At 51.5% G+C, this 23,005-nt stretch overlaps 9 protein-coding genes across 9 annotated transcripts; 6 read left to right on the top strand and 3 right to left on the bottom strand.

Annotated features, from left to right (window-relative positions):
• Positions 1-1,571: 1,571 nt before the first annotated feature.
• On the top strand, positions 1,572-2,783 carry BDV59DRAFT_196018 (putative HLH DNA binding domain protein; the record flags this gene model as incomplete). Its single annotated transcript, XM_073692657.1, has 2 exons — positions 1,572-1,627; positions 1,685-2,783. The coding sequence occupies 2 exons, from the start codon at positions 1,572-1,574 to the stop codon at positions 2,781-2,783; spliced, it is 1,155 nt and encodes a 384-aa protein (XP_073543815.1).
• Positions 2,784-3,586: 803 nt separating this feature from the next.
• BDV59DRAFT_187458 (ANP1/MMN9/VAN1 family protein) lies at positions 3,587-6,086 on the top strand. Its single transcript, XM_073691215.1, has 5 exons — positions 3,587-4,266; positions 4,332-4,960; positions 5,014-5,061; positions 5,112-5,327; positions 5,377-6,086. The coding sequence occupies exons 1-5, from the start codon at positions 4,094-4,096 to the stop codon at positions 5,541-5,543; spliced, it is 1,233 nt and encodes a 410-aa protein (XP_073543814.1). The 5' UTR covers positions 3,587-4,093; the 3' UTR covers positions 5,544-6,086.
• Positions 6,087-6,148: 62 nt separating this feature from the next.
• BDV59DRAFT_187457 (uncharacterized protein) lies at positions 6,149-6,967 on the top strand. The gene is made up of 4 exons (XM_073691214.1): positions 6,149-6,329; positions 6,417-6,472; positions 6,561-6,724; positions 6,774-6,967. Exons 1-4 carry the CDS (start codon positions 6,253-6,255, stop codon positions 6,801-6,803), a joined length of 327 nt encoding a protein of 108 aa, XP_073543813.1. The 5' UTR covers positions 6,149-6,252; the 3' UTR covers positions 6,804-6,967.
• Positions 6,968-10,020: 3,053 nt separating this feature from the next.
• BDV59DRAFT_187455 (uncharacterized protein) lies at positions 10,021-11,030 on the top strand. The gene is made up of 2 exons (XM_073691213.1): positions 10,021-10,708; positions 10,765-11,030. Exon 1 carries the CDS (start codon positions 10,390-10,392, stop codon positions 10,696-10,698), a length of 309 nt encoding a protein of 102 aa, XP_073543812.1. The 5' UTR covers positions 10,021-10,389; the 3' UTR covers positions 10,699-10,708; positions 10,765-11,030.
• A 2,983-nt stretch (positions 11,031-14,013) lies between these two features.
• BDV59DRAFT_187451 (heterokaryon incompatibility protein-domain-containing protein) lies at positions 14,014-14,644 on the bottom strand (the record flags this gene model as incomplete). Its single annotated transcript, XM_073691212.1, has 1 exon — positions 14,014-14,644. The coding sequence occupies exon 1, from the start codon at positions 14,410-14,412 to the stop codon at positions 14,017-14,019; it is 396 nt and encodes a 131-aa protein (XP_073543811.1). The 5' UTR covers positions 14,413-14,644.
• Positions 14,645-15,087: 443 nt separating this feature from the next.
• On the top strand, positions 15,088-16,612 carry BDV59DRAFT_187449 (uncharacterized protein). Its single transcript, XM_073691211.1, has 4 exons — positions 15,088-15,808; positions 15,867-15,914; positions 15,983-16,075; positions 16,170-16,612. Exons 1-4 carry the CDS (start codon positions 15,283-15,285, stop codon positions 16,511-16,513), a joined length of 1,011 nt encoding a protein of 336 aa, XP_073543810.1. The 5' UTR covers positions 15,088-15,282; the 3' UTR covers positions 16,514-16,612.
• Positions 16,613-16,679: 67 nt separating this feature from the next.
• Positions 16,680-18,976, bottom strand: BDV59DRAFT_187447 (acyl--CoA ligase). Its single transcript, XM_073691210.1, has 4 exons — positions 18,307-18,976; positions 18,214-18,250; positions 17,290-18,157; positions 16,680-17,230 (listed from the first exon to the last, which is right to left on the bottom strand). The coding sequence occupies exons 1-4, from the start codon at positions 18,838-18,840 to the stop codon at positions 17,131-17,133; spliced, it is 1,539 nt and encodes a 512-aa protein (XP_073543809.1). The 5' UTR covers positions 18,841-18,976; the 3' UTR covers positions 16,680-17,130.
• An 85-nt stretch (positions 18,977-19,061) lies between these two features.
• Positions 19,062-21,566, top strand: BDV59DRAFT_187444 (putative G-patch DNA repair protein (Drt111)). Its single transcript, XM_073691209.1, has 5 exons — positions 19,062-19,375; positions 19,471-19,890; positions 19,948-20,750; positions 20,801-20,893; positions 20,946-21,566. Exons 1-5 carry the CDS (start codon positions 19,195-19,197, stop codon positions 21,042-21,044), a joined length of 1,596 nt encoding a protein of 531 aa, XP_073543808.1. The 5' UTR covers positions 19,062-19,194; the 3' UTR covers positions 21,045-21,566.
• BDV59DRAFT_123215 (uncharacterized protein) lies at positions 21,050-21,566 on the bottom strand. The gene has a single exon (XM_073686849.1). It carries the CDS (start codon positions 21,477-21,479, stop codon positions 21,147-21,149), a length of 333 nt encoding a protein of 110 aa, XP_073543807.1. The 5' UTR covers positions 21,480-21,566; the 3' UTR covers positions 21,050-21,146.
• Positions 21,567-23,005: the final 1,439 nt, after the last annotated feature.

Genomic DNA, 23,005 nt, shown 5'->3' with positions numbered 1-23,005 from the left:
GGTACTTTTGCTTGTTGACACCAAAGTCCTTGCTTCGTGCTATTTGGCTCCCATCTACTGCTACGGAGGGTGATCGGCCTTTGGAGGGGTCTGCTTTTGCATGACTTGGTGTTCTTGGTGGATGCGCTGATATTCGATTATTGAGGTTATCTACGTCCCTTTATTGGTATCTTTTGTTGGAAGAGATGGTAGAAGGGACGTCTGGGGCATCTTCACGGTGTCTCCCGATTTGGCTTGCTGCAGTGCTCGATGTTGTACAGGTATAATCTAGATCGTCACCTCTTCCAGAGCTTCTTGTCTCGAGCCATCGGGGGTTTGCAGGGATGTGAAGTGTGATTGAGTTTCTGCGAGTGATTCTCACGGGTATGTGCGGTCATGCGGTTCTTGGGTCAGTCCACGGAGATCTATGGGTTATTCGACAGATGGATATGATCCCCCTGAGGATGTGTTGCGTAGTACGTACTTTTTGCGCCGGGCCATCTACGCCGTATACTTCATCGGCGATTGTTTCGCCCGCAGCTGGAGTATACTAAGCGCGGAACCACAATGACGCGCTTGTCTGGGGACGTTTTCCTGGGAGATTGATTTCTTTTTCTCTTTCTTTCTTTTTTTTTTTTTGGTGATCTTTCCTACGACGCCACCGGCCATGCTCCGCACCCAGCTTTGCCATCGCCAACACGATCGGACGGCCCATGATCAAGCACTATTGAGGACCATGCTGCAAGGGCCAAAGCCAACCGACCTGGGGATCCATGGAACCCGCGAAGAACAGAAGTGTAGATCACCACCAGGTGAAAGCCAAGTGGGCACGTTGATTCGTCGATCTGGCTGGAGGGGGGGTGGATATGTCCGAGCCCTCCTTTTTGTGATAGAGAGATGACTGGAAGTACGACACGAACACACTAGGAGGGCTGCCCGAACTCTGCCGGAATCTTCGGCCTGCTTCCCCGCGCCCTCATGGTCTTCTGCTGCTGCTGCTTCCTGCAGCTCGCAAGTAGGGGAATCCATCCATCTAAGAATACCTCGCAGCAGACGGGGCTATCGATCTGTATGTCATGCTTCCCGGAGCCCGCTTCCGTTTCCTGCTTGAGATCTGCTACATGATACGTCTGGGTCTATCACTTCTTGTCCGCTCGATCGGGGCGGTTCATCGGAATCCGAGCGCAATGCTGTTCCCCCTCGTTCGGCCTCTGCAGTGAAGATATAAAAACATGCAGCAGATCGCACCGTCGCCTTGGGTGTTCTTCATCTCTTCTGTGCCTCGTGGATTGTTTCACTCCTGTCCGGTCTCTTCACCATAGCAACTCTTGTCTCCCTTGCTGGAACCGCTTCCTTAATCGGTGCTATAATCTGCTATAATCTACCCCCTTCCTTGCTTATACTATATTGGCTATCCTCTTGAGCTCTCTCACGCTGCGTCAACGTTGTTTATATCTGTCTCAGACGCCCGCATATACATATCCGTCCATCGTACATCCTTCACGGCCGTCAGACTCAAAAAGTCAGACATACAGACGCAGCCACCGCACATCGTTATAATCCTCACCCAGCAATCCCCTCTCACAGTCATGATGTTCGAGGACGTCAACCAGATGGCCGACGAAGTCTCCCAACGTTGCTCTCTTCCGTGAGTCCTGTCTCGTAGCGTCCTTGCCTGCGATGCATACTGACTCGAATCCCACAGTGGACTGCGCTCCATCTCGGGCGCGCCGAGTCCCGCAGACATGACGGAGGACCGTCGTCTACCACCCCTCCCGCGCGTGGAGCCACTGCCGCGGGGGCCTTTTAACCCCTTCAACTCCAACGTCTTTGCTCCCAGCCCCCCCAGCTCGCAAGATGCCCTCCCCGTCAAGTCCCCGTGGCCCGCCGCCGAACAGCTCGTCACGCCTCCCTCTCCCGCCAACTCCGCCGACAGCTCGTGGGCCGAGGCCTACCAGGCCCAGAAGGTCTTTGAGTGGCCGCAGGATCTCTCCTCGGCCGAGCTGTTGAACCTCATTGCCCCCAAGCAGATCAACCGCAAGCCCCCATTGCAGCAGCTGTGCGGCCGCAAGCGGAAGGGGAGCTTCATCGCGGGCGAGCCGGATGACCAGCGGGAGAAGCACCGCATCGCCGAGGGGAACCGCCGCAAGAACCTGAGCCAGCTTCACCGCGAACTGGACTGCCGGATCCACGACTTCTTCCTCGAACGGGCCGGCTGGAACCCATCCAAGAGCCTCCCGGAGTCGAAGGAGCACATCGTGCAGGGCGCCATCTTCCTGATCGACTTCATGCTGCTGATCATCGTCCACCTCATCCGCCAGGAGAACGAAATGCCCCGCCAACTCTCCGAGAAGCTGCAGCCGCAGGTGCGCTGCATGCAGCTGCAACAGCTGGTGGCCAACCTGCAGCAGCAGAACCACACCGCGCAGCAGCAGGTCAAGACCCTGAAGCAGGAGAACCAGATGCTGGAGGAGCGCAACCAGGCCCTCGAGCTGCAGCTGAAGACCTACGAGCAGATGTTCCGGTCTCCCAAGACCGAGCAGACCAGCCCTACGCCGCTTGCCCACCTTCCCGAGGCCAAGCCTCGACACGCCCTGCCGGCCCTGCGCGTCTTCTGCGACGAGATCGCCGCCAGCAGCCCGGACTCCTCCCGCATGGAGCCTCCGCATACGGGCACCTCGCAGTCCTTCGGATCGACCTATCTGAGCCGCACCCCTCCTCTGACCGGACCGTCGTCGCCGGTGTTTCCCTCAGCCTATTCGGTTCCCACCTCGCGCCGTCAATCGGTCAACCCCATTCCTTGAGAAGGAGGGGCGAGATCCATGATAGAGGTTCTACTGGGGTATGGAGTCCATGGAGTTTTCCTATAGACTGGCGATTCTGGGTTGATTTTGTCTGGGTGTTTCTGGCATAGCGTGCACATTGTACCATTGACTGAATTGGATGGGACACGAACGGTGCCCCTATTATTGTTGATTCGAAGCGAAGCGAATTGGATTGGGAGGACAGATTTGTACATCACGGTGAAAAGCGCTTGATTCGTTGATCTTGCATTGGGGCTGGTGTCATTCCTTGATCTGAGGGTTTATCATGTATAATTTCCTGGTTCCATTGTGTATATGGGGAACTTGATGGGCGGCGAACTGTGATGATTGATATAGACCAAGTGATTTCGGTGTACACACTACCTCCCTTATACTTCAAAGGTTCCCATGTCTTGAGGGTAATGAAAATACCTGGTGTAATTCTGGCTGCCGGTTCCAACAGGACGGATGCAATTGGGGGGTGCTGATTGGTGGGATGGCAGAAGACCCTGAGACCAGCTGGCATTCCACATACTTTAGACCTTGGTTGTTGAATAGGTGCGGATTATCTTCTTGGTTCTGTGTAGATGGTTATTTTATCTACTTGACTATCATTATAAGGCCTCCCTCACTACCCCGTCAATAGAGACCTCTTTACCTACCACAAATTGTTGAAACAGGTCTATAAAAAGAACAGCCTGGACCGTCCGGCGTACCGTACCGTACCGTATCGTTTGTCTTACATAAGCACCCCCGTTTCGTCCATCTCACGCTGACAAGTCGATCGTCAATTTCTCTTCCTCCTCTTTCTCTTCCTTCTCCTCTATCGCTCCCATTCATTCGTTTGGCCCTTCGTCCTCCTCATCCTGGGCTGGCATCTTGCCGCCGTCTCTTGCTGTCTTATCTCTTCCTCCTCCGATCCGCCTCTCCCGGACTTTTCTCAACCCTTTTCTCTTCTCCCGGCGATCGCTGGTTCTCCCCCCTTCTCCGTCCCATTCCGTTCCATCGCATCATCGACCTCCTCCCTTCAGTCTTCTTCTTCCTGCGGCCGCTATCTACGTCGACAGTCTGCGTCGAGTTTGATCTTAACTCCCTGCGCCATCAACTCCACTATCCCCTCGTGTCGACCGGAACGGCCTCCTTTTCCTTCGTGAAACAAACGCCTTCGATCTAGCGGGTGAACGTGTGAACAACCGTACATCTTCCGGGGGATCGTCGCCTATCTGGGCGTCGACGGATTTTAATACACCAATATCCTTTTTATTCACTAATATCTCCCCCTTCTTGTTTGACCGCATCCGTTCGCGAAGATGCTTCTTCCCAAGGGTGGTGTAACGTGGAAGTCCGCCAAGGCGAGACTGCCTCCGTGGAGGGCCGTTCTGGTGTTGGTGACGCGGACACGATTCCTTGTTTCCCTAGCGATCACCGGTTTGTTGGTACTGTTTTGGCGTGGAATCAGCAGATCGGCCTCGGAGATGCAAAGGTGGGTTGCGGTCAATGTTGCCGTCAACGTCTCGCGTCAAGTGTACTGACCTCCCGACTACCCAGCTTCTACTGCTATGGCCCTTCCAAGTCCCCGATGGAAATGAGCATGAACGAGATGGTCGAGTGGAATTCCCACCTTCAGACCCCCGTCATCTTTAACCACCATGAACCCTTCGAAGTGAACTCCAGCACCATCGAGGAAGTCGACCTCAACCCTATCGGTTCTACCCCCCAGGCCGTGTCCAACTCCGAACGAGTCCTCATCTTGACGCCGCTGCGAGACGCCTCCCCGTATCTGTACAACTACTTCAACCTGCTCTACAAGTTGACCTATCCCCACCACCTGATCGACCTGGCCTTCCTTGTTGGCGATTGCAGGGATGACACCCTCGCCGATCTCACTTCCGAGCTGAACCGCATCCAAGAGCAGGGCGGTAAGGTTGCCTTCCGCAGTGCCACCATTGTGCGTAAGGACTTCGGCGCCGAAACGGAGATGAACGTCGAGGATAGACACTCGTTCGCCGCGCAGGGCCCTCGCCGCAAGGCGATCGGCCGTGCCCGCAACTACCTCTTGTACTCGGCCCTGAAGCCTGACCACTCGTGGGTTTACTGGAGAGATGTCGATATCTCTGACAGTCCCGAGACTATCTTGGAGGACTTTATGGCCCATGACCGTGACGTTCTCGTTCCCAGTATGTATTTCTTTTTTGTGCTTGCACGTGGCGATGTGCTGATTAGTTTACAGACATTTGGTTCCATCGCTATCGCGATAACGTTGATATTGAGGGTCGCTGTATGTGAATGAATATCCACCCCCCGTAATCGCAGCGCTAACTTGTCCAGTTGACTACAACTCGTGGATCGAATCTGACAAAGGCCGCCGTCTGCGTCAGACCTTGGACCCCGACGTTGTCCTGGCCGAAGGCTACAAGGAGTACGACACCGGCCGGACATACCTGGTTGGTATGGGTGACTGGAGAAAGAACAAGGACGAGGAGGTTGAGCTGGATGGCGTTGGTGGTGTCAACATTCTGGTCAAGGCTGATGTCCACCGTTCTGGTATGTGGCGCGATATTTGGCTTCCGTGAACTATCTAACGTTGCCCCAGGAATTAACTTCCCCTCGTACGCTTTTGAGAACCAAGCCGAGACCGAAGGATTCGCCCGCATGGCGAAGCGCGCGGGATACGGAGTTTACGGTCTGCCCAACTACGTTGTGTGGCACATTGATACCGACGAAAAGCCCGGTAATCTCGGAGACCGCAAGGCGTACTAAGCTATTGCATTCGAGACGGTCGGACTTGGCCGCTTCATTGACCGCATGTTCTGCATTACGCTACGAAAATACCCATCCATCTCCCGTGTATATCTGACGCATCGTGCCCGGTTACGGAATCTTCCCCCCTCGATGTTTAATTATCTTCTTTTCTTTTCCTGCTTTCTGCATTCTGTGATCGGACGGTCCGAGACGGTATCTCACGACTCCGATAATCTCTCTCTTCTTTCGTGTTGCGTTTCCTAGGGATCATACTGCTTTTTGTTGGCGTATGGGACAGTGTGTTAGCGGTATCGAGGCTCATAGATGCACGGTTATTTGAGCTCTGTTGGCTGGAATAGCCTGGTTTTGGCAGGCCCATGCAGTGAGTGCCTTTTGAGGATCCACGAGGGTGTTGCATGAGATCCCGGCAGACCGGCGAGGGCAATATGGTGTTGGCGTCTGTTGTACATACATATATAGGCTGCAATTTGTCGGGCTGTGCTGTTGTGGTTGTTGTGTCTGTAATCCATAAGCGACTGGACTGGAATGGAATAAATACCCACCTCACTGCTCCGTACATGATGTTGACTGGACCGCATTGCTGCTGCATGCCCGGCTAAGACCTCTCCCTCCCCCACCTCACCTCCGCCCATTTTCTCCCCGACTGCCTCCTCCCCAGACTCTTGTCCTCTCGACGTCCCTCATACTACCCCATACACACCTCACCATGGCTACCAAGAAGGAATATCTCTGTATCCTCCCGGACAAGCCCGGCACGCTGCAGAAGCGTCTGGAAGTTCGCCCGTACGTCTCGCGGCGGGGTACCTGCCCCTCCTGTCTACCGACCCCATAGCAAACTGTACAGAGTCCGCAGTCCTGACACAACAACAGTCAACATCTGGAGGGCGTAAAGCCCCACGTTGAGAACGGCACCGTCGTCGTGGGCGGTACGTGTCCTGCTTATCTATCCACCCCTCTTATCTTCCAGTCCCGCATCAGGACCGAAAACTCAACCGCATCTAACCATGAGGATAGGAGCCATGTTCGACGAGCACCCCGCCGAGGGGGAGACTCCCTCGTTCAAGGGGAGCATGTTGATGGTCGTCGCGGAGTCCAAGGAGGCCGCGATGGAGTTGATCCGGAACGATATCTACTCGAAGAGCGGGGTGTGGGATCTGGAGAACTGCCAGATTATCCCGGTAGGTCACCAGTCTCTCGCGTTCAGGGTGTGGGTGCTGATGCGTGCAGTTCAAATCTGCTGCGCGGGTGGGTCTTTAGTTGGTCTTGGGTTCGATTTGTTAGAGCATAGTCGATGAATGCAGTGCTATGTGAACTATGTTGATCGATTGATGTGCGTAGTCTTGTATCCAAGCATGTATCTGTATATTTCGTTGTAACGGCCGAGACAACCTCGATCTATATATGTCCACAAATTGCGTGCGTAAATAGACATATGTACTTGATTTTCTAGGAGAGTCGATGGCCTACTCTTTCCGTTTTAGTGCTCACGATTCGCCGCTTTTTGCTCACTGAGTAAATCAGAGCGCACCCTGAGCATGCCCTGAGCAGCCTGAGGCGATCACTGAGCACGGGGCGAGGAGGAGACTGAGTGCTCTGCGCGAGTCCTGCTTTGCATTCTCTGGATCCTTTACGCGAAACGCCCATTACGTCCAGAAGAGTTTTACTATGCACTTTGGAGTGGCCTGTCCCTGGACAGCGATCGCGATGACGGGCCTATGGAAATCACTCTTCCTGATCCGAACGTCGGCTTCAACGAGTTCACTATAACTGTTATTAATTACTCGAAGGGACTGGCGGAGGTAACGAGATTCAAAGGGCCAGCTGTGCAATTCATCCATGAGTCCGTTCGAGACTTCCTTATCAAAGACAAGGCCTGCATACATTATGGTCTGAGCTCGGTTTTGACTGCGAGAGCACTGGCCATGAGCGATTGAAACAATGTTGCTACCTATACATGAACCATTCCTTCACAGGCGCATCTGTTAGCGGACTGTCAGTCCCAAGCCCGGGTCTACAGACAGAAACAATGAACAGATACCCCTTTCTGGAGCATGCCAGTCAAATGTCCTCTACCATGCCAACATTGCAGCGAAAAAAATTTCCTCAGAAAGATTTTTTGCTTTCATTCCCACTTTCCGACTGGGGCAAGATACGCAATGCTTTTGAAAGATTTAGGGTCCGTAGATATACCCAGGACGTAAGTCTTATCTACGTTCTTGCGGACAACGGACACTCAGAGCTCGTGCGGATATGACCCAAGGAGGAGCGGCAAAAACATACACCCAGGGAGAGATACAAGTACCCGTTATTTGCTGCATTAGCGAATGGGAACAAGGAGACCGTTGCCGCTATTCTGGATTTACCTTCAAGCATATACGGAGGGATAGATTTTATGGAGGGCCTGAACAACAGAAAAGACTTCAAGAATCGAACACCTCTATCATGGGCTGCTCAAGAAGGGCGCGGCACGTTAGTCCAGCTTCTTCTTTTTAACGGAGCAACCATTGATGAGATAGACCAGACAGGTCACACAGCGCATTCGCGGGCGTCACAGAGTGGGCATGAAGCAGTAGCCAGGCTTCTGATAGGGAGCAGGTTGGTGGTGAACGTGATGCATTGGTTTGTGACGTAACCAGACGGCACCGGCTATTCCATTTGTTGATAACTGGGCATCTCTTCGCGGATTGCCCAGACAAACCCCATTACCTATTTGCTGGTCAACGTGAGGTGAACGGTCAACTCGACAAGGGATGGGCAAAGCCTGTCCTTAGATAGTTGATGGTGTTGAACTCCCATAGATTGTCTCTCTGCTGAACACCACGATTTTGGTATAATTCGAAAACATGGCTCTCCTAACTCATATATCTACGCTATCAGCTAGACTCCTGTTATAGACAATGACATAGACGAAGAAATACTTATGTCTCTACATCGTATTCCTACATCATTCAATAGAATTTTCAACATGGTATTAGAAACCTCCCTCCCGGAGACCAAGAAAAAGCGACGCCCTTCGAGGAAGGCGTTCCGGCAAATAAGAGAACGACGAAGGGAAGGCATTATTAAAAAGGCCTATGAGTATAGTAAGTTATGCGCAGTGGATGTTTGTCTAGGTATCCGATTGAGGGGTTCTGGTCGGGTGTACACGTTCTTAGCTGATCAGAGTGGGTGTTGGTCCTCGTTTGAGTCACAACTGGTAGGATTCCTTTCTAGTGGGCCATGCAGACACTAATACCCTACAGGAAAAGTACTATCCTACGCCCATTCGGAGAACGACTGAGGACATCCCACGATCGCGTAATACACAGCACGACCGTCAAGAGTCGGATATATCTGAAGGCAAAATCGAGTCTACGTAGACTGAAACATGGGCCAGAGTCTGATGATATGATGAAATCCAATAACTATCGACACGGGCTGGAACGGCGATTGAATGGCTGAGTGCCTGAATTCATATGGAACCTCTATTGCTACTCCAATATGGAGAAAGGAGTAGTTTGTGTCTAATAGTTGTTGAAACGTGGTGGAGGTTATGATTGGTTTGGTGACCTCTGAGACGTGAAGCCTCCGTGCGTCTCATTAGGCCACTCAACTCGATGGAGTTGGATAAATGCTCTTAACCTCACAACTTGCATTCCAAGGCTTCTATTCAGTTTAAAGCAAATGGCAGCTAATAGAGGCCTGCAGAAGCAGAGTTACCGAGTATAGGCCTATTGCTCCCGAGAACTAGCACCATGCTTCCAGGGGTCTTAGGGCTTTCCCGAACAAATATTGTGTTCCTGGGGAGGATATCGCTTCTTGGGAATAGCCAGATAGATTCCAAGAGTCATAATGTTCATAAGTTAGCCATTTTTTTCTCCCAGAAACCCAGCGTAAATCCCGACGCATAGTCCACAAATTCGTAGTAGTAGAGATGATGGAGTGAGACGACGGGTGTGTGAGTGGTAAGATAGTATACTGAGCTTATCCGACTGTGGGGCCAGGTCATATGACCAACGGAAAATCGGTCTGCTTTCTGCAATATGGATCCTAGTGCTGACTCTATAGTAATCGATGTCGCTAGGCTTCTTTCCAATGTGGATACGGTGCGTGCCGATGAAGGGCTTCTTGTATCGCTCACGCCGGCTCTTTGGATATAGGCTACTTATATGTCCAGCGAAATCGCCATCAAATCCACCAAGATATCTTGATAGCGGATAGGTATAGCGTTCAAGGTCCTGAAAAGCCTGATATCCGACTACATACATGCGAAGGCCGGGCTCTATTGGTACTATGCTATTGTTTATTACTCAAAACCCTCTCTGCAATTTAGGCAGTCAGCTGAAACCCTTGCTGATATCGGGATTATACTGTACCTACAATGCTCGGCAAGTGCCGCGAGTCAAATTGTTATGTTGAAGAACGGTCCGATTATTGACGTCGCTCGTGACAGATTAGGCCGAAAAGCCGCCGTATGTGGACCTTGCTCGGAGGAGGCTGGATCAGAGGCTTGGACTCTCAGCTTAACTCTCAGTTTCCTATAGGTCTTCCTCGTTTGGAGCTAAGCAGTCATGACTCAAAGCTCCGAGTAAGAGAAATCAAGTACGGCGATATGTGTTCCTAAATTTAACTTCAATTCAACGGAGAATTTCGCCCCCAAAGCTGAAAACATGAGGGAACATAATCGTACACTCTTTGATCCGGAATATCCGGAGGTCCCAAGGTATAAAGAGCCCTCCAGCACCCGTCCATACCTCCCAATCAATCAATCAAACAAACAAATCCAATCCTCAAAATCAACCAGACCAGAACTCTCTTCACTACAAAACTCCACCATCTCTAAGTGCCCCAAACCACTGCCAAAATGAAGCTTCTCGCCCTGCTCCCTCTCATCCCCTCTCTCACCTCCGCCTGGTTGCTCAATTTCTACTCCGACACCAGCTGTACCAGCCTAATGGGCTCCGACGGCGACACCGGCAATAACCAATGCCATGTTATCTCCGGATGGACCACCGACGTCCTCGGCATGAACTGGGAGACAGAGGGCGATGCTGTCACTGTGCGCGTCTACGAGTCATCCGATTGCACCGGGCAATATGTAACCTGGACCGGGACCTCGTGTACCCTTTTTGATGGATGGGCAGGGGAGACCTTGTCTTATATGGTTATTTAAGTGCTGGAAGGTACGCGTTTTCGTATGTTGTGTCTACACTGAGAGAAAGACTAACGATAAGTATAGGGCTGCGAGACAGTAGTCTACAATGAAGAGGAGAGGATACAGGGGGTAGTTACAATCTATGGATGACGTCTCTGGAATGACGATTCTCATGGCACATCGAATTACATCTTATCGCTGCGGATCTTTTCAAACAGCTATGAATATCGATATTCTTTTGACTATTATAGTATAAAAACAAAGGCCCCCTAGACTTGGATTCGGAACGAATTAGAAAACTCAAATAGAAGCAACATGAACTGATAGTAATGGGACGAGTTTATTAAAAAGCATACATAGACTAAATTTATCAGTTTTTCAACTGGCCGAGTAATGCTGTGTACTGTATATTGTTGCCGAAATGCCCGCTGGGAGCTTCATCAAGCCATTAGTTTCCTTTGTATTCCAAATCTCGCGGCCTGCTTCGAAGAATACAACCTCTTCGCAATCTTTGCAAAATAGTAGCTGATCAAGAGTAGCCGGTTCTGTCGACTCGAGTGACACATATTGGGTAAGATTTTTCAATCGGCCGTCCTCGGCGGAGAGTCTTAGCCATCGTGATGGCTATCAACATTAGATCAGTCATGTATGCCATATTCGCTGGATCTGCCTGGACAATGCCCGGCTATATATCGGAAGGAAACGATTCTAGTTGAGAACGCATTATTAATTATAGCTGGGATATCTATCGGCCATGGTTCAAATATCCTAAATCAACAGGATGAGGCTGCGGCGCTGTGGGACTGCATAAGTTTTTAGAGAAACCATCTACTACAGTACATTCTCAATGCTTAAAGTATAAGTAGAAGAGTCAAGCCTCTCTATGTCGCCACGGTGAATCGATGGCGAATTTGGATACCTACCTGCTGGGAAAGCCACTGAGAGTGGCAGCGCTTTGCCACCTGCATATCGTGCCATCCATTCACTGTCGCGTGGTGGGATGACGGGAGCGGCCATGGACTTTCACATCGGATACTGGACGAACAACTCCTGGCGGATCCGCCCAGTTGCTGGAACGTCACAGTTTCGAAATGACAGCGAAACCTCATAATACCATTCTTGTCCACAGTGAGGTCTGCTAGCTTTCTAAGTCCATGCTGGTATATGAGAGATACTTTGAATTTAGTGACATCCTCTAAGTTGTAGTACCAGGTGCAGAATCTAGAGGGAATTCCGCATTGAACCAACTTCGGACAGTCTGTATTATTAGTAATTGCCGGAAATAATCAAGTGTAGACGTACTTCCAAGTCTTTCATACTGGAATCCTCTAGCTTAACTGGCGCTGCGTGAGCAGGTATATATGCATGTAGCTCTTGGGGAAAGGGCAGAATGAGACTATTAACGATATGAACGTAGCTTACTAAGGAGCGGATGCTCTCACTGTGCCCACGATGAGTCTTAACTGATATATTTCTCAATAGACTGATTTCTCTCCTCTTGAATATCTGCAGGTGACTTGGCTCGACGTAGTATAACAATATAGAGCTGTATCCGTCAATTCCAGTTTCCTCCCCCCACAAGGTCCGACGAAACCCTTTTTCCTATAGTTATGTGTTATGTGAAGGTATTTCTCTTTCTGAGGGGCTTGCCGATTTACTGGAATTATTAGTAATAAATAGCCCTAAATAATACCCTAATCAAAATACCCAACTAATAATAATAATTGTTTTCTCTAGCTCTTACACGAAATACTCCTGAGAGCCGAGACGGACATTGCGGGAAGAAAACCTGATATCTGACCTTTGGAGTCTACCTCCCTCAATCGGTTAGAAGAAAGGTATAGATATGTTTATAAGGAGGTCTACAGAACCTCTCAGAGTAGTTACTCTGAGTATCCGCCCGTCTCCCTTTGGCAGCCTCCATCTTACAGCACGCAGGGTAGTGCTTAGCTAGGGTTCTATAGCGCGGCGACTAGTTGGATCTATATCGCTGTTTGGAAGAACCAGAAGCTCTATATCTTTTACTCGTTGGCGATAGGTATATAAGGGCTAAAATAACAGATATAAGAGACAGGGATAGCGTAATCACTAATCCGGCCGCTAGTTAAGGGATCGATATATTAGGCTTTACCTCGTTATATTACTTATAATAAATCCTATTGTCGGCGTGCCGTACGGCAGAGATTAGAGAAAATATTCTATAGGATTCTGATTAATACGTATACGTAAATATATTTATAGCGCTTAATAAGTAAAGGCTAGAGAAAGACGAGAGGACGGAGGTGACGTACTTATAAGTTCTATACCCTGTCCGGCTTCTGGGCGCGCTGGTCCGGGATTTCTTAACTCTCCGGACCAGGACGACGTCTGTCATTCTCCAGAATAGATGAGAACAAGTGGTGCGGTATCCGAGGCACAATACGTGGGGATTCTTTACGCGGCAGCGAATCGCAGCCACAGCGGTGGTTCGACTTGGCAATATTTAAAGACTGGCGAGGGTAAGGTTGGACCCCAACTAAAGCACGGGTAAGCCGCAGGTACAGAAGAAGAATGGCCCCCACTCCTTTCTGCGCCCCCTTTTCAAGGCTGACGTATCCACTTCCGGCGCGGTCTGCCGCATGGTGAGATTTTGGAAGAGTACTACGGCGTAATCATGAAGCGGCGGTTATAATCCCAGTGGAGTTGAATTTTACGCTCTGGCCAATCGCTAGGGCGGCTATGTGCCCAGATAACCTCTTTTCAACCGGCGGCATCCGGGCCCCAGAATACGCCAGGACCAATTGCAATAGTGCGAGTGGGTGCCTCGACGCGGCAGAGGATGATGTTCCGTCAGCCCTATTTCTGCTATACATAGTACACAGTATAGAGCATGACTGCCTCATTTGGCGTGGCTCAACTACCAGGCCAATAGCGGAAAGCCGGCTCCGGTTCAGACCTAAGAAAACCCTAAGGGCCGATATCAATGTCAGCCAAAATGATAGATCAACACCACTTCTACTGGCTTTAGAACACGGGCATGAGGCAGTAGCAAGGCTTCTGATCGAGTACGGGGCCGATATTGATGCCATCAGGGAACATGGATCAAAACTACTGTCAGGCGATATCCTCTACCCTGGATGTCACTCTCGTAGAGGCCCATGACATCTTCTTGGCAACACTCATCTTGTGAAGCGATACCTCTCCCTGCAAGATAGAATCATCTATAAGTGTGACTGTGGAGATTAAGGTCCTCAAACTTTTCTTGGTCCCTATTTCTCTCCAATCTTTAGCCAGAAACGTAACGCGTGCTGGAGCGAGCAGCTCTTGCAGCGTCCAGCCACGCGTGAACCACTGGCTCTATTCTATCTCTGCATGCAGTTGGCTCTCGTCGGTACAGAAAGCAACATCATTCAGATAGGCATAACAAATTCCGGCCAGCTGGTGCCATCGATACATTGAGTTGATAGCTTCGGACATTTCCGCACTGCTCTCCTTGTTGATGCAGCAGGTGTCGACCCAGGCGTATTCATATTCCGGAGCTACTTTCGCGCAAAATTGCTTTATTTTCCGGTAACCCTCGGTTTTCTCAATTTGCCTCTGCTGTTTGGAATTGACATCCTGAAAGCTGATTTCTTGGCTCCCCCATCGGTGTGAGAGGATGGCGTACCGGATTTCGCGACTGCGGAGTTTCTCTTCGCCGACTTCGACAAGCTCGATAGAAGGCGTTCGAGCTCTGGTCTGTATGAGCCTCATGCTTGAGTGGTGTCAGCGGTTCGCGACATTTGAGAAGGAAAGGAAGCGTTCTGCGGAACAACAAGTCCTGCAAGTTGTCTGTTTCCGATCTGCGCTCAGCCGCACGGCCGTATCTTGGCCGGAAGACAGCACAAGTTCAGATGTTCATGGGAGCAGCTCTGGATATCCCAAGAGTTGAGGGATCCTCAGAAGGCCAAACAGCGCTAGTCTATTGACACATCTTATGACTTTCATTTTGAATACAGAGAAGTGCAGTCGGAACCGCCCGTGACAGCTTGGCCCAGTGATATGGTCCCTGAGGACCGGTATAGGACTCCGCTCGCATAATGTAGGAGTGGGGTCTCCAACCACTGAGACCACAGCCATGACTGAGGTGAATAGATGAAAGACGGAGCTGGGGGTTACTGCCTACTCCACGGTGTTCGGACGGAAGTTCTGCTTCGCAATTTAAGAACACAAGGAGCTTCCGCGACAAGTTCCCTGTCGACGGAGACTTTCTCTGGCGCCTGTTAACTGAGACCTCCTAATTAGGTTTAGGGACCGGTCGACGGAGACAAGTCGCGCCTGTCAACGGAGACTTTCTTGCTTCCATAGAAGCAGCTGAGTAATCCGGCATTGGTAATCCATACCTAGGTATCTGGTGGCATGCTCCCTGACATCAGTAAACGAAACATTATTTGATGACGGATTTTTGCTACTCTACCACTCTGAGTCTCGGAATCCTGTATAAAAAGTGGTAAGTTCCGTAAGAGACTACCGTTGATTTCTTCCCACGTCATATCTCCTCTTTGCAATCAAACCCATGTTGAACCTTTTTTTTTTATCTCTTTGGAGTATTTGTGCACCTGCCTAGGACATTAGTTAAAGAGAATGTCAACCCCCACCGCTTCTCATGTTATAGCTGTCGTCGGCGCGACAGGAAATCAAGGAGCTGGCGTTATCCAGGCGCTGCTCGGCTCTAGGACCCCGGACGGAGGTCTCTGGCATGTCCGGGGCGTAACGCGCGATCCCAACTCACTAAAAGCGAAGAAGTTTCTATCCGAGCACCAGACAAGCGACAACCGCCTTTCTCTCGTTCCAGGCGACGCGTACGACAAAGTTTCCTTCCAGGTAGCCTTTGCGGGTGCATATGGTGTGTTTGCCATGACTTCCGAGACCCATATGGGAAGAATCCTGGAGAAAGATGAAGAAATGAAGCATGAGATTGAAGCCGGTCAGAATATGGTCCGGGCTGCAGAAGAGTGTAGTGTCAAGCATTTCGTCTTCAGTAGTCTGCCGGACATGGTCAGCGCGACGGGGGGGCGATTTGTGAATATCCATCACATGAATAATAAGTATGAGGTTGAGAAATTCGCGAGAGAAAGACTTAGCCACGGGGTGACTTGCCTTATTCCGGGTTTGTACCACAGCTCTGCGGCGCAATCCTGTACTGACAGCGGGCTTTTTTTGTACAGGATTCTTCTATACTAATTTGCGTTGGCCTCAGTATTCTATCCGCCGATGTGAGTTCGGCTTGAAACATCCAGACCTTAACCCATCCAAGGTACAGGCTAATATGACACTTTGGTAGCGGACGGCGTCGTTCAGTTTCGTGTTCCCATCCCCGGTGGCCAAGTTGCGCAGTGGACAGATCCAATCCACGACATGGGAAGTTTCGTAGCGAGTAAGTTCATTTTATTTCCCCCAAACCGGGTAAAATGAAGAATCCATAGACATTTCTTAAAAGGGCAACTAACAAGTCAAACCCTTTCAAAAAGGAGTATTCGAGCTCGGCGTCCCAAAAACCCACGGAAAGACCTACTTCGTGCTAAGCTCCCGCACCACACCCGATGAGATGGTAAAGACCTTCACAAGAGTCACCGGCCAGCCCGCGATCCACGACCCCATATCTGCGGAGGAGTTCGGCGAGATGACGGCTCCGCGCGTCGGGCCGGCCTTTACAGAAGATGCCAAGGAGATGATGGAATGGGCTGCTGTGGCGCCGGCGGATAGGATCTGTTACGGGGCTTTCGCTGAGGATCAGGATCGCTCGTTTGAGGAGCTTGGTCTGAGGGCTTCTACTTTTGAGGAGTGGCTTCGCCGCAGTGGATGGACGGGTTGAAATAGTAGTGGAGTAATTGGGCTACCTAGTGTGTATGGCTCAGCTTGGAGACGAACTTAGCTGAATTTGACATCGTAGCTCATACGCTTCGTATACCGCAGGCTGTGGTGAATGCTTTATAATGCCATGTTGAAATTTCTCCTAACGTGTTTCATTAGTGAGTGTTCCACACAAACGAGCGATGCACCAACCATGCCTTCCAAAACGCGTCAAAATTCAAAATATTCTATTGAGATAGAGGGAAGGGTCTTACTTGCTATGTCAGCTATTAAAGAGCAAGAAGTCAGGTCAATTCGCGAAGCTGCACGCATCTTCAATGTTTCTCATACAATTCTGCGTCGACGACTCAATGGAACAACTTTACGTCTAGAAACGCGCACCAATAATCATAAAATGGCCCAAAATGTAGAGGAATCGCTTGTACGATGGATCCTATCGCTAGATACTAATCCCAGCCTGAGTACGAGCTGAGCGCTCACTAAGCCTTGACCGGTGATGAGAAATACTCAGTGAGCAACCCCCCTGAGCGCCCTCATTAAAGCGGCCTTATCCAAATAGGGCAAGTCGCATCGATTCTAGAAAATCAAGTCTATATAGACACCTATATACACAAGAGCTTACAGCTTGGCCTTGGGCGTCAGCATCGCCTCGGCGACCTTGCGGCGTTGGATCTTGCCTGTGGCCGTCTTGGGGATCTGAGGGACGATCCAGATCTGCCTAAAGTCAGTAACAGGCGGTTCAAAGGACGAACGAGGACAGGAGGCGAGCATACCTGCTTGGGGGTCTTGAACTTGGCCAGCTTGCCTGTAACCCACGACTTCAGCTCCTCCTCGGTGGCTCCGCCGGCGGTCTTCAGCACGACCGCCGCCCCGATGTCCTCGCCGTAGTGTCCCTCATCGGGAATGGCGAAGCAGACGGCCTCCCCGACCTTGGGGTGCGCCAGGAGCGTGTTGTCCAGCTCAATGGGGCTGATCTTCTCGCCGCCCTTGTTGATGAGCTCCTTGATGCGGCCGGTGATGATCACGTAGCCGTCGGCGTCCTTCTTGCCCTGGTCGCCGGTGCGGAAGAATCCGTCCTGGGTGAACGACGACTTGTTCGCCGCCGGGTTGTTCAGGTACCCCTTGGTTACGTTGTCGCCGCGCACGCAGATCTCCGCCTCGGCGCCCTGCGGCACCTCCTTGCCCTCCTGGTCCAGGATCCTAACCTCGACGCCTTGCCCGATGCCCACGCTGCCGGGCTGGCGCTTCGCCGGCGGCAGCGGGTTGCTCGTCATCTGATGGGCGGCCTCGGTCATGGCGTAGGCCTCCAGGACCGGCGCGTTGAAGGTCTTCTCCAGATCGGCGAACGTCTTGGGCGACAGCGGCGACGAGCAGGAGCGGATGAACCGAATCGCCGGGATCGGGGTCGGCAGCGGCGTCTTGAGCAGGATCTGGTGGATCGTCGGCACCGCCGAGTACCAGTTCGCCTTGTAGGTGACAAAGTCATCCCAGAACTCCGACGCTGAGAACTTTGTCGGCACGATTACCGACCCGCCGGAGTAGAGCGGTGCCAGGAACGCAGCCAGCAGACCGTGCACGTGGAAGAGCGGCATCACCAGGTACGTCCGATCCCGCGGCGTCAGCTGGTAGGTGGTCTGGATGTTTCCTGGGGTTGTTGTTGTTAGCGATATATGGTGGGCTGGACGGTCTGCAAGGACTTACTCATGGTGGTGGTGAGGTTCTTGTGGGTGAGAGGAACCTGGTTGGTTGGTTTTAGTATAGGTAGAGTGTATAAGGTATGTGTGGGATGCTTACAGCCTTGGGCCGGCCGGTTGTTCCACTCGTGTGGAGGACGAGGGCGATATCGTCCTCCTGCGCCTGTTCCACAGCCACGCCGGTGTTCCCCGCGAGCTTTCCGCGCTCTTTCACGTTGAGAACGACCTCGGAGCCATTCCAGTAGCACTCTGCGATGGCCGAGTTGTACTTGCGGGCGGCGCGCACGGCGGGGCCGTTCTGCGTGTACGCACCCTGTGGGATCAGCACGAGGGTAGAGCTGAGATCCTCAATGTAGAACTCGAACTCGTCCTGCTTGTAGGCCGGGTTCAAGGGGGCGGCAATGGCACGCTGCCATGCGGCGCCCAGGAAGGCGACGATAAACTCGTACGAGTTGACCAATGCAAGGGAAACGGCGCCCCCATGGCGGACACCCACTCGAGCGAGCTTCGCCTGGAAGTCGGCGATGTGAGCATACAGTTGCTTGTAGGAGATCGACAAGGGGGAGGGTTTTCCAGGCACCAGAATGGCGACGTCCTGGCTCTCGGACGAGAAGGACCGAGCGAGAGTACTCATAATGTGGTTAGTATTTTGTCCTCGAAGATGCTGGACGGTTGTCTGTGGAGAAGGAGGATCTGGGGGAAGAAGAGATAAGAAGAGGAGAAAGGATTAGGGGGGATCGTGGAGAAAGAATTGCATTGCGTAATGATCCTCCCTAGACTGTACTATATAGGTATACCGAAGGACTTCGGAGGCGTCCGTTCTCCGATTCGCCCCGCATCATGTGCCTGGCCCGGAGGCAAATACGGGGCGGTGAGTCAGCGGCTTACTCAGCCAACGCTCGACGTGCAAACACAACAAACACCGCGACCTCCAACTGCCTCAAGTACTCGTGCGGATTATCGCATTCACCTTCGCAATCTCCCAAACATGCCCTCCGACTCCACGCCCGCCAAACCTGGGGGCATGCTCTCCCTCTATGCCAACCTGCTCGATCCAGAGAGCTCTCCCGCTCCCGGGACCATCTCCCGCGCGCCCGTTGTCTTCAAACAAGCCTCCGAAGCCGACTCCCAAGCCGACGATGCGGCCAAGAAACAACAGCTCAGTTCCGGTACATCTCCTACCCTTCTTCACACGCATTCCTGCTGGTCTGGTTGGCGATCTGTTTGCTCACTTGCCACCTCTATGCTTTCGCTCGATCTTTAGCTTCCCTACGATTCCAACCCACGAAACGACCCCAACTGGCGGCCCAGAAACCGAAACCGAAACCCACATTACCCAAGACAGCCCCAGCCGCGGCATCCCCGGCGGCCCCTGTCAAATCCACCCTGGCCGACTGGGCCGCGACCGAGGATGACGATGTGAACGGCTTCTATGCCGGTCCGAAACGCCAGCGAGGCGGTCGCAAGAAGCGCAAGAAAAACCGCGATGCCGAGGAGTTCTTCCAAAACTGGGATGACATTTACGACCCCACCCGGCCCAACAATTATGAAGAGTACAAGCACAGCGATGAGCAAATTGCCGAGGTGCGCGAGTGGAAGGATCTGCTCTATGCGCACCGCATGGCGCGCTCGCCCAGTCGGGATTCGTACAGCGACGAGGAGCGTGGTCGCCCGATGATGAACCGTGAGTCTTCACTGCATTTACAACGTCTTGCCTTTCAACCACTGATCGCAAGAGCAGGACAATTTGCACCACCGAGTAGTTTCGCGCCGCCGCCGAATCTCAACGCTTTGCCGCCAGAGCCTCCTGCTGCTGACCAGGATGCTCCGTCGGGTGAAGATGCGTTTGCCAGACGTGCTCGGCTATCGGGCCTCCAGCCGGACTCGTCAATGTCTGAAACCGTGCCGCCTCCGCCCCCTGAGGAACCACCAGCGCATGTTCCGGATGACCCCACGGGCGAAGAGGCGTACAGACGACGCTTGCAGATGTCAGCCGGGGCTCAAGTTGCAGCACAACCGACACCTGCTCCCTCCCAGCCATTGGAAGCGATGCAACCCGCCTCCGCAACAATATCTCGGGCTCCTGTTCGGTACACCTTGCCGCCTGCCCCGGCGGACATCCCTGCGTCAGAAGCCGAGCTTGAAGAAGTGTTCGCGAAGGAAGAGGAGCCTGTGGAGGGAGACGCAGAGGATGGCGGTCAGCGCTCCCTCCGTCCAGGACAAAAGGGCTTCGCGGAGCGGCTGTTGGCGAAATACGGCTGGACGAAGGGGTCTGGCTTGGGTGCTACAGGATCAGGTATCGTCAAGCCATTACAGGTCAAGGTTGAGAAGCAAAAGAAGCGTCCCGACTCCGAGGGCGGTGGCTTCGCTACTCCTGCGGGCAGGGGTAAGATTATTGGTAGTGCGAAGAAGCAAGAAGACGAAGGCAAGTTTGGCCGGATGAGTGAGGTCATCATCTTGAAGGGGATGCTGGACGGAATGGATGTGGACGCGGAGTTAGAAGGGGGCCTGATGCAGGAGATCGGAGAGGAGTGCTCAGAAAAGGTAAGCTGGATTTTATCTCCTGGATTACTGGCTATATCTAACCTTGGCAGTATGGGAACGTCGAACGGGTGTACGTTTCTCGGACTTCTGCACCACCACTGCCGGTATTTGTCAAGTTCACGAACCAACTTTCTGCCTTACGAGTGAGTCTACTACATGGGTTGTTTGTCGCAATGATATTGACTACGTGCACAGGCTGTGAACGCTCTAGAAGGCCGGATATTCAATGGTAATCCGATTACCGCTCGGTTCTTTGATACACAAAAGTTCGAACAAGGGATCTACGAAGACTAAATGGTAGTAGTGAGCGAGATCTTTCACGATTGATGACAATTCTCCATCATAATAGCATGATTTGATGCACATGTGCCTGAGATAGGACAATGGACTTCCATGTTAGAAGGCGATCGTATCGAGGAATGTCGACGCATCCATGTGAGAGGCGTCCTCTGTCTCGCCTTTGTAGAGCTTGCCTTCATGTATGGCGCCGTTGCTAGAAGCACCCTTATTTCTGGATTTAGGACCAAGTGCAGGTGGTGATTTGACTTGCTTCTGAGCGAGACATCTCTTCTGACAGCCATCACATTTCCCAACCACCGGAAAGGCGATATGCTCTGACGTGGAGCAGGTATACCCACAACTCATAGCTTTCTCGCATGCGATATATTGTTGAGCAGAGGGCGTTTGGTGATGACAAAGGGCGTGGTACCGGCTGATTCTGTAGCACATTGTGGGGTAGCTCTCTTTGATTCTTTGATGCTGCTGGGATTAGAGGCCAGAATGAAATGGCAAAGGAGGTATACCCTTATAGGTGGGATGCGACTTTATATAGGATAGGCCTACCTGGCATTTGCCAAAAGGAAAATATCGTGTATAATGACTTTGTACATCATTGCGTCGTGAAGCTCTTCAAAGCCAGCAGTACGTGCTACGTTTATCGGTTCAATTTCTTCCAGAAATTTCAAGACTCTATAGCGGTAAGATGCTGAAATTTAGGGAAAAAAAAAAGTATTTCTGAGTATCTTACGGTATGTTGTAGAACCGTGAAAAGTGTAGTCAACCACAAAAATGAGTTGAAGGAAATCACTTCCTGGAAAGGTTTCATGCGAACTACTCAAGCATTGCTTGGCAAACCCAGAGCGCTTGAGTAGTTCGCACTTATTAGAAGGGGTGTATATGACTAAAATCTCTTCTCTCGTGTTGGAGTGAATGACTGGCCAAAATCTGCAAGAATGATCATAGCTCTGGGGAGTGTAACTTTTTCACTCGCTTCCCTCAGCCAGATAGGTAAGACGTCATGTTTTGGGACTCCTGGTGAAGGCATTAGGCCATTTGAACCGATTAATTGGCTCAAGATCTGGCTCTGTGTACAGTTTATATAGTTTCTTAGTAGATAATGCATCCAAGTTGAACTGGGGTCGGAGCAGGATGTTTCCACGATGAAGGTCTCCATGAACAAAGCCCTGTGAATGCATATACTGAATTACCATCACGAGCTGTGCTGCCAGCGCACGAGCCACATCGGTCTAAAAGAGGCCTATCCATGATCATTCTTTGCCTCGGATAATCTCATCCTTGCTGGCCTTGTCACCGGACAGGCGTGATTATCGTTGGGGTCTTGGTTGTTGAATCTATCCAAAATCGAGAGGGTATCATCATTGTGTCTATATCTGACGACTATGGAAGCTCTGATAGCTGGGACAGTACATCGGTCTCGATGGAGCCCGAATCTGCCGTACAAATCTCTTGACGGCAACATATCGGTCAGATATTTCGTCCCGGGCTAGTCAAATCGTTAAGTATGTGCCGTGATCGAGTTTGTGAACGACATGGTAGCGATCATGAAAGTAATCGCCAATTTCTACAGGATGATAGTCCCTATCCTGGGAATATTCCATTCGTTCTACGCTTTCAATAGGCTCGTACAAGACCCGAGCTGTGCCCATTGTCAGGGCAGTTGATTTAGACGCAGCGACAGAGAAGGCATGAGAGAGTGGGATGGTGGAAATTGAACCGGCCTGTTTTGTTCGCAACCAAGAAACAATGTGAAAAATATTGGCGCAAGGAGAAGGTGCGTGTGAGAAAGAAGCATGACCTCCTCATCGTTGCTTGTACAAGAGGGAAGGGTTCTGTTGGGAGCTTTGAACAGAAGGAGATACAATGCCTGAGGACAGACTACTAGGATAGTGTCCTTACATGCCGCCTATAAGACAAAATACTGCATATGAGAAGGATTAGCTTATGGCGGTGTCTCG

This window comes from Aspergillus ambiguus (assembly GCF_047715705.1).
Source record: "Aspergillus ambiguus strain CBS 117.58 unplaced genomic scaffold BDV59scaffold_47, whole genome shotgun sequence".
Lineage (NCBI taxonomy): Eukaryota > Fungi > Ascomycota > Eurotiomycetes > Eurotiales > Aspergillaceae > Aspergillus > Aspergillus ambiguus.
Note: the sequence above shows the minus strand (reverse complement) of the source record. Positions and strands in the feature narration are given on the sequence as shown.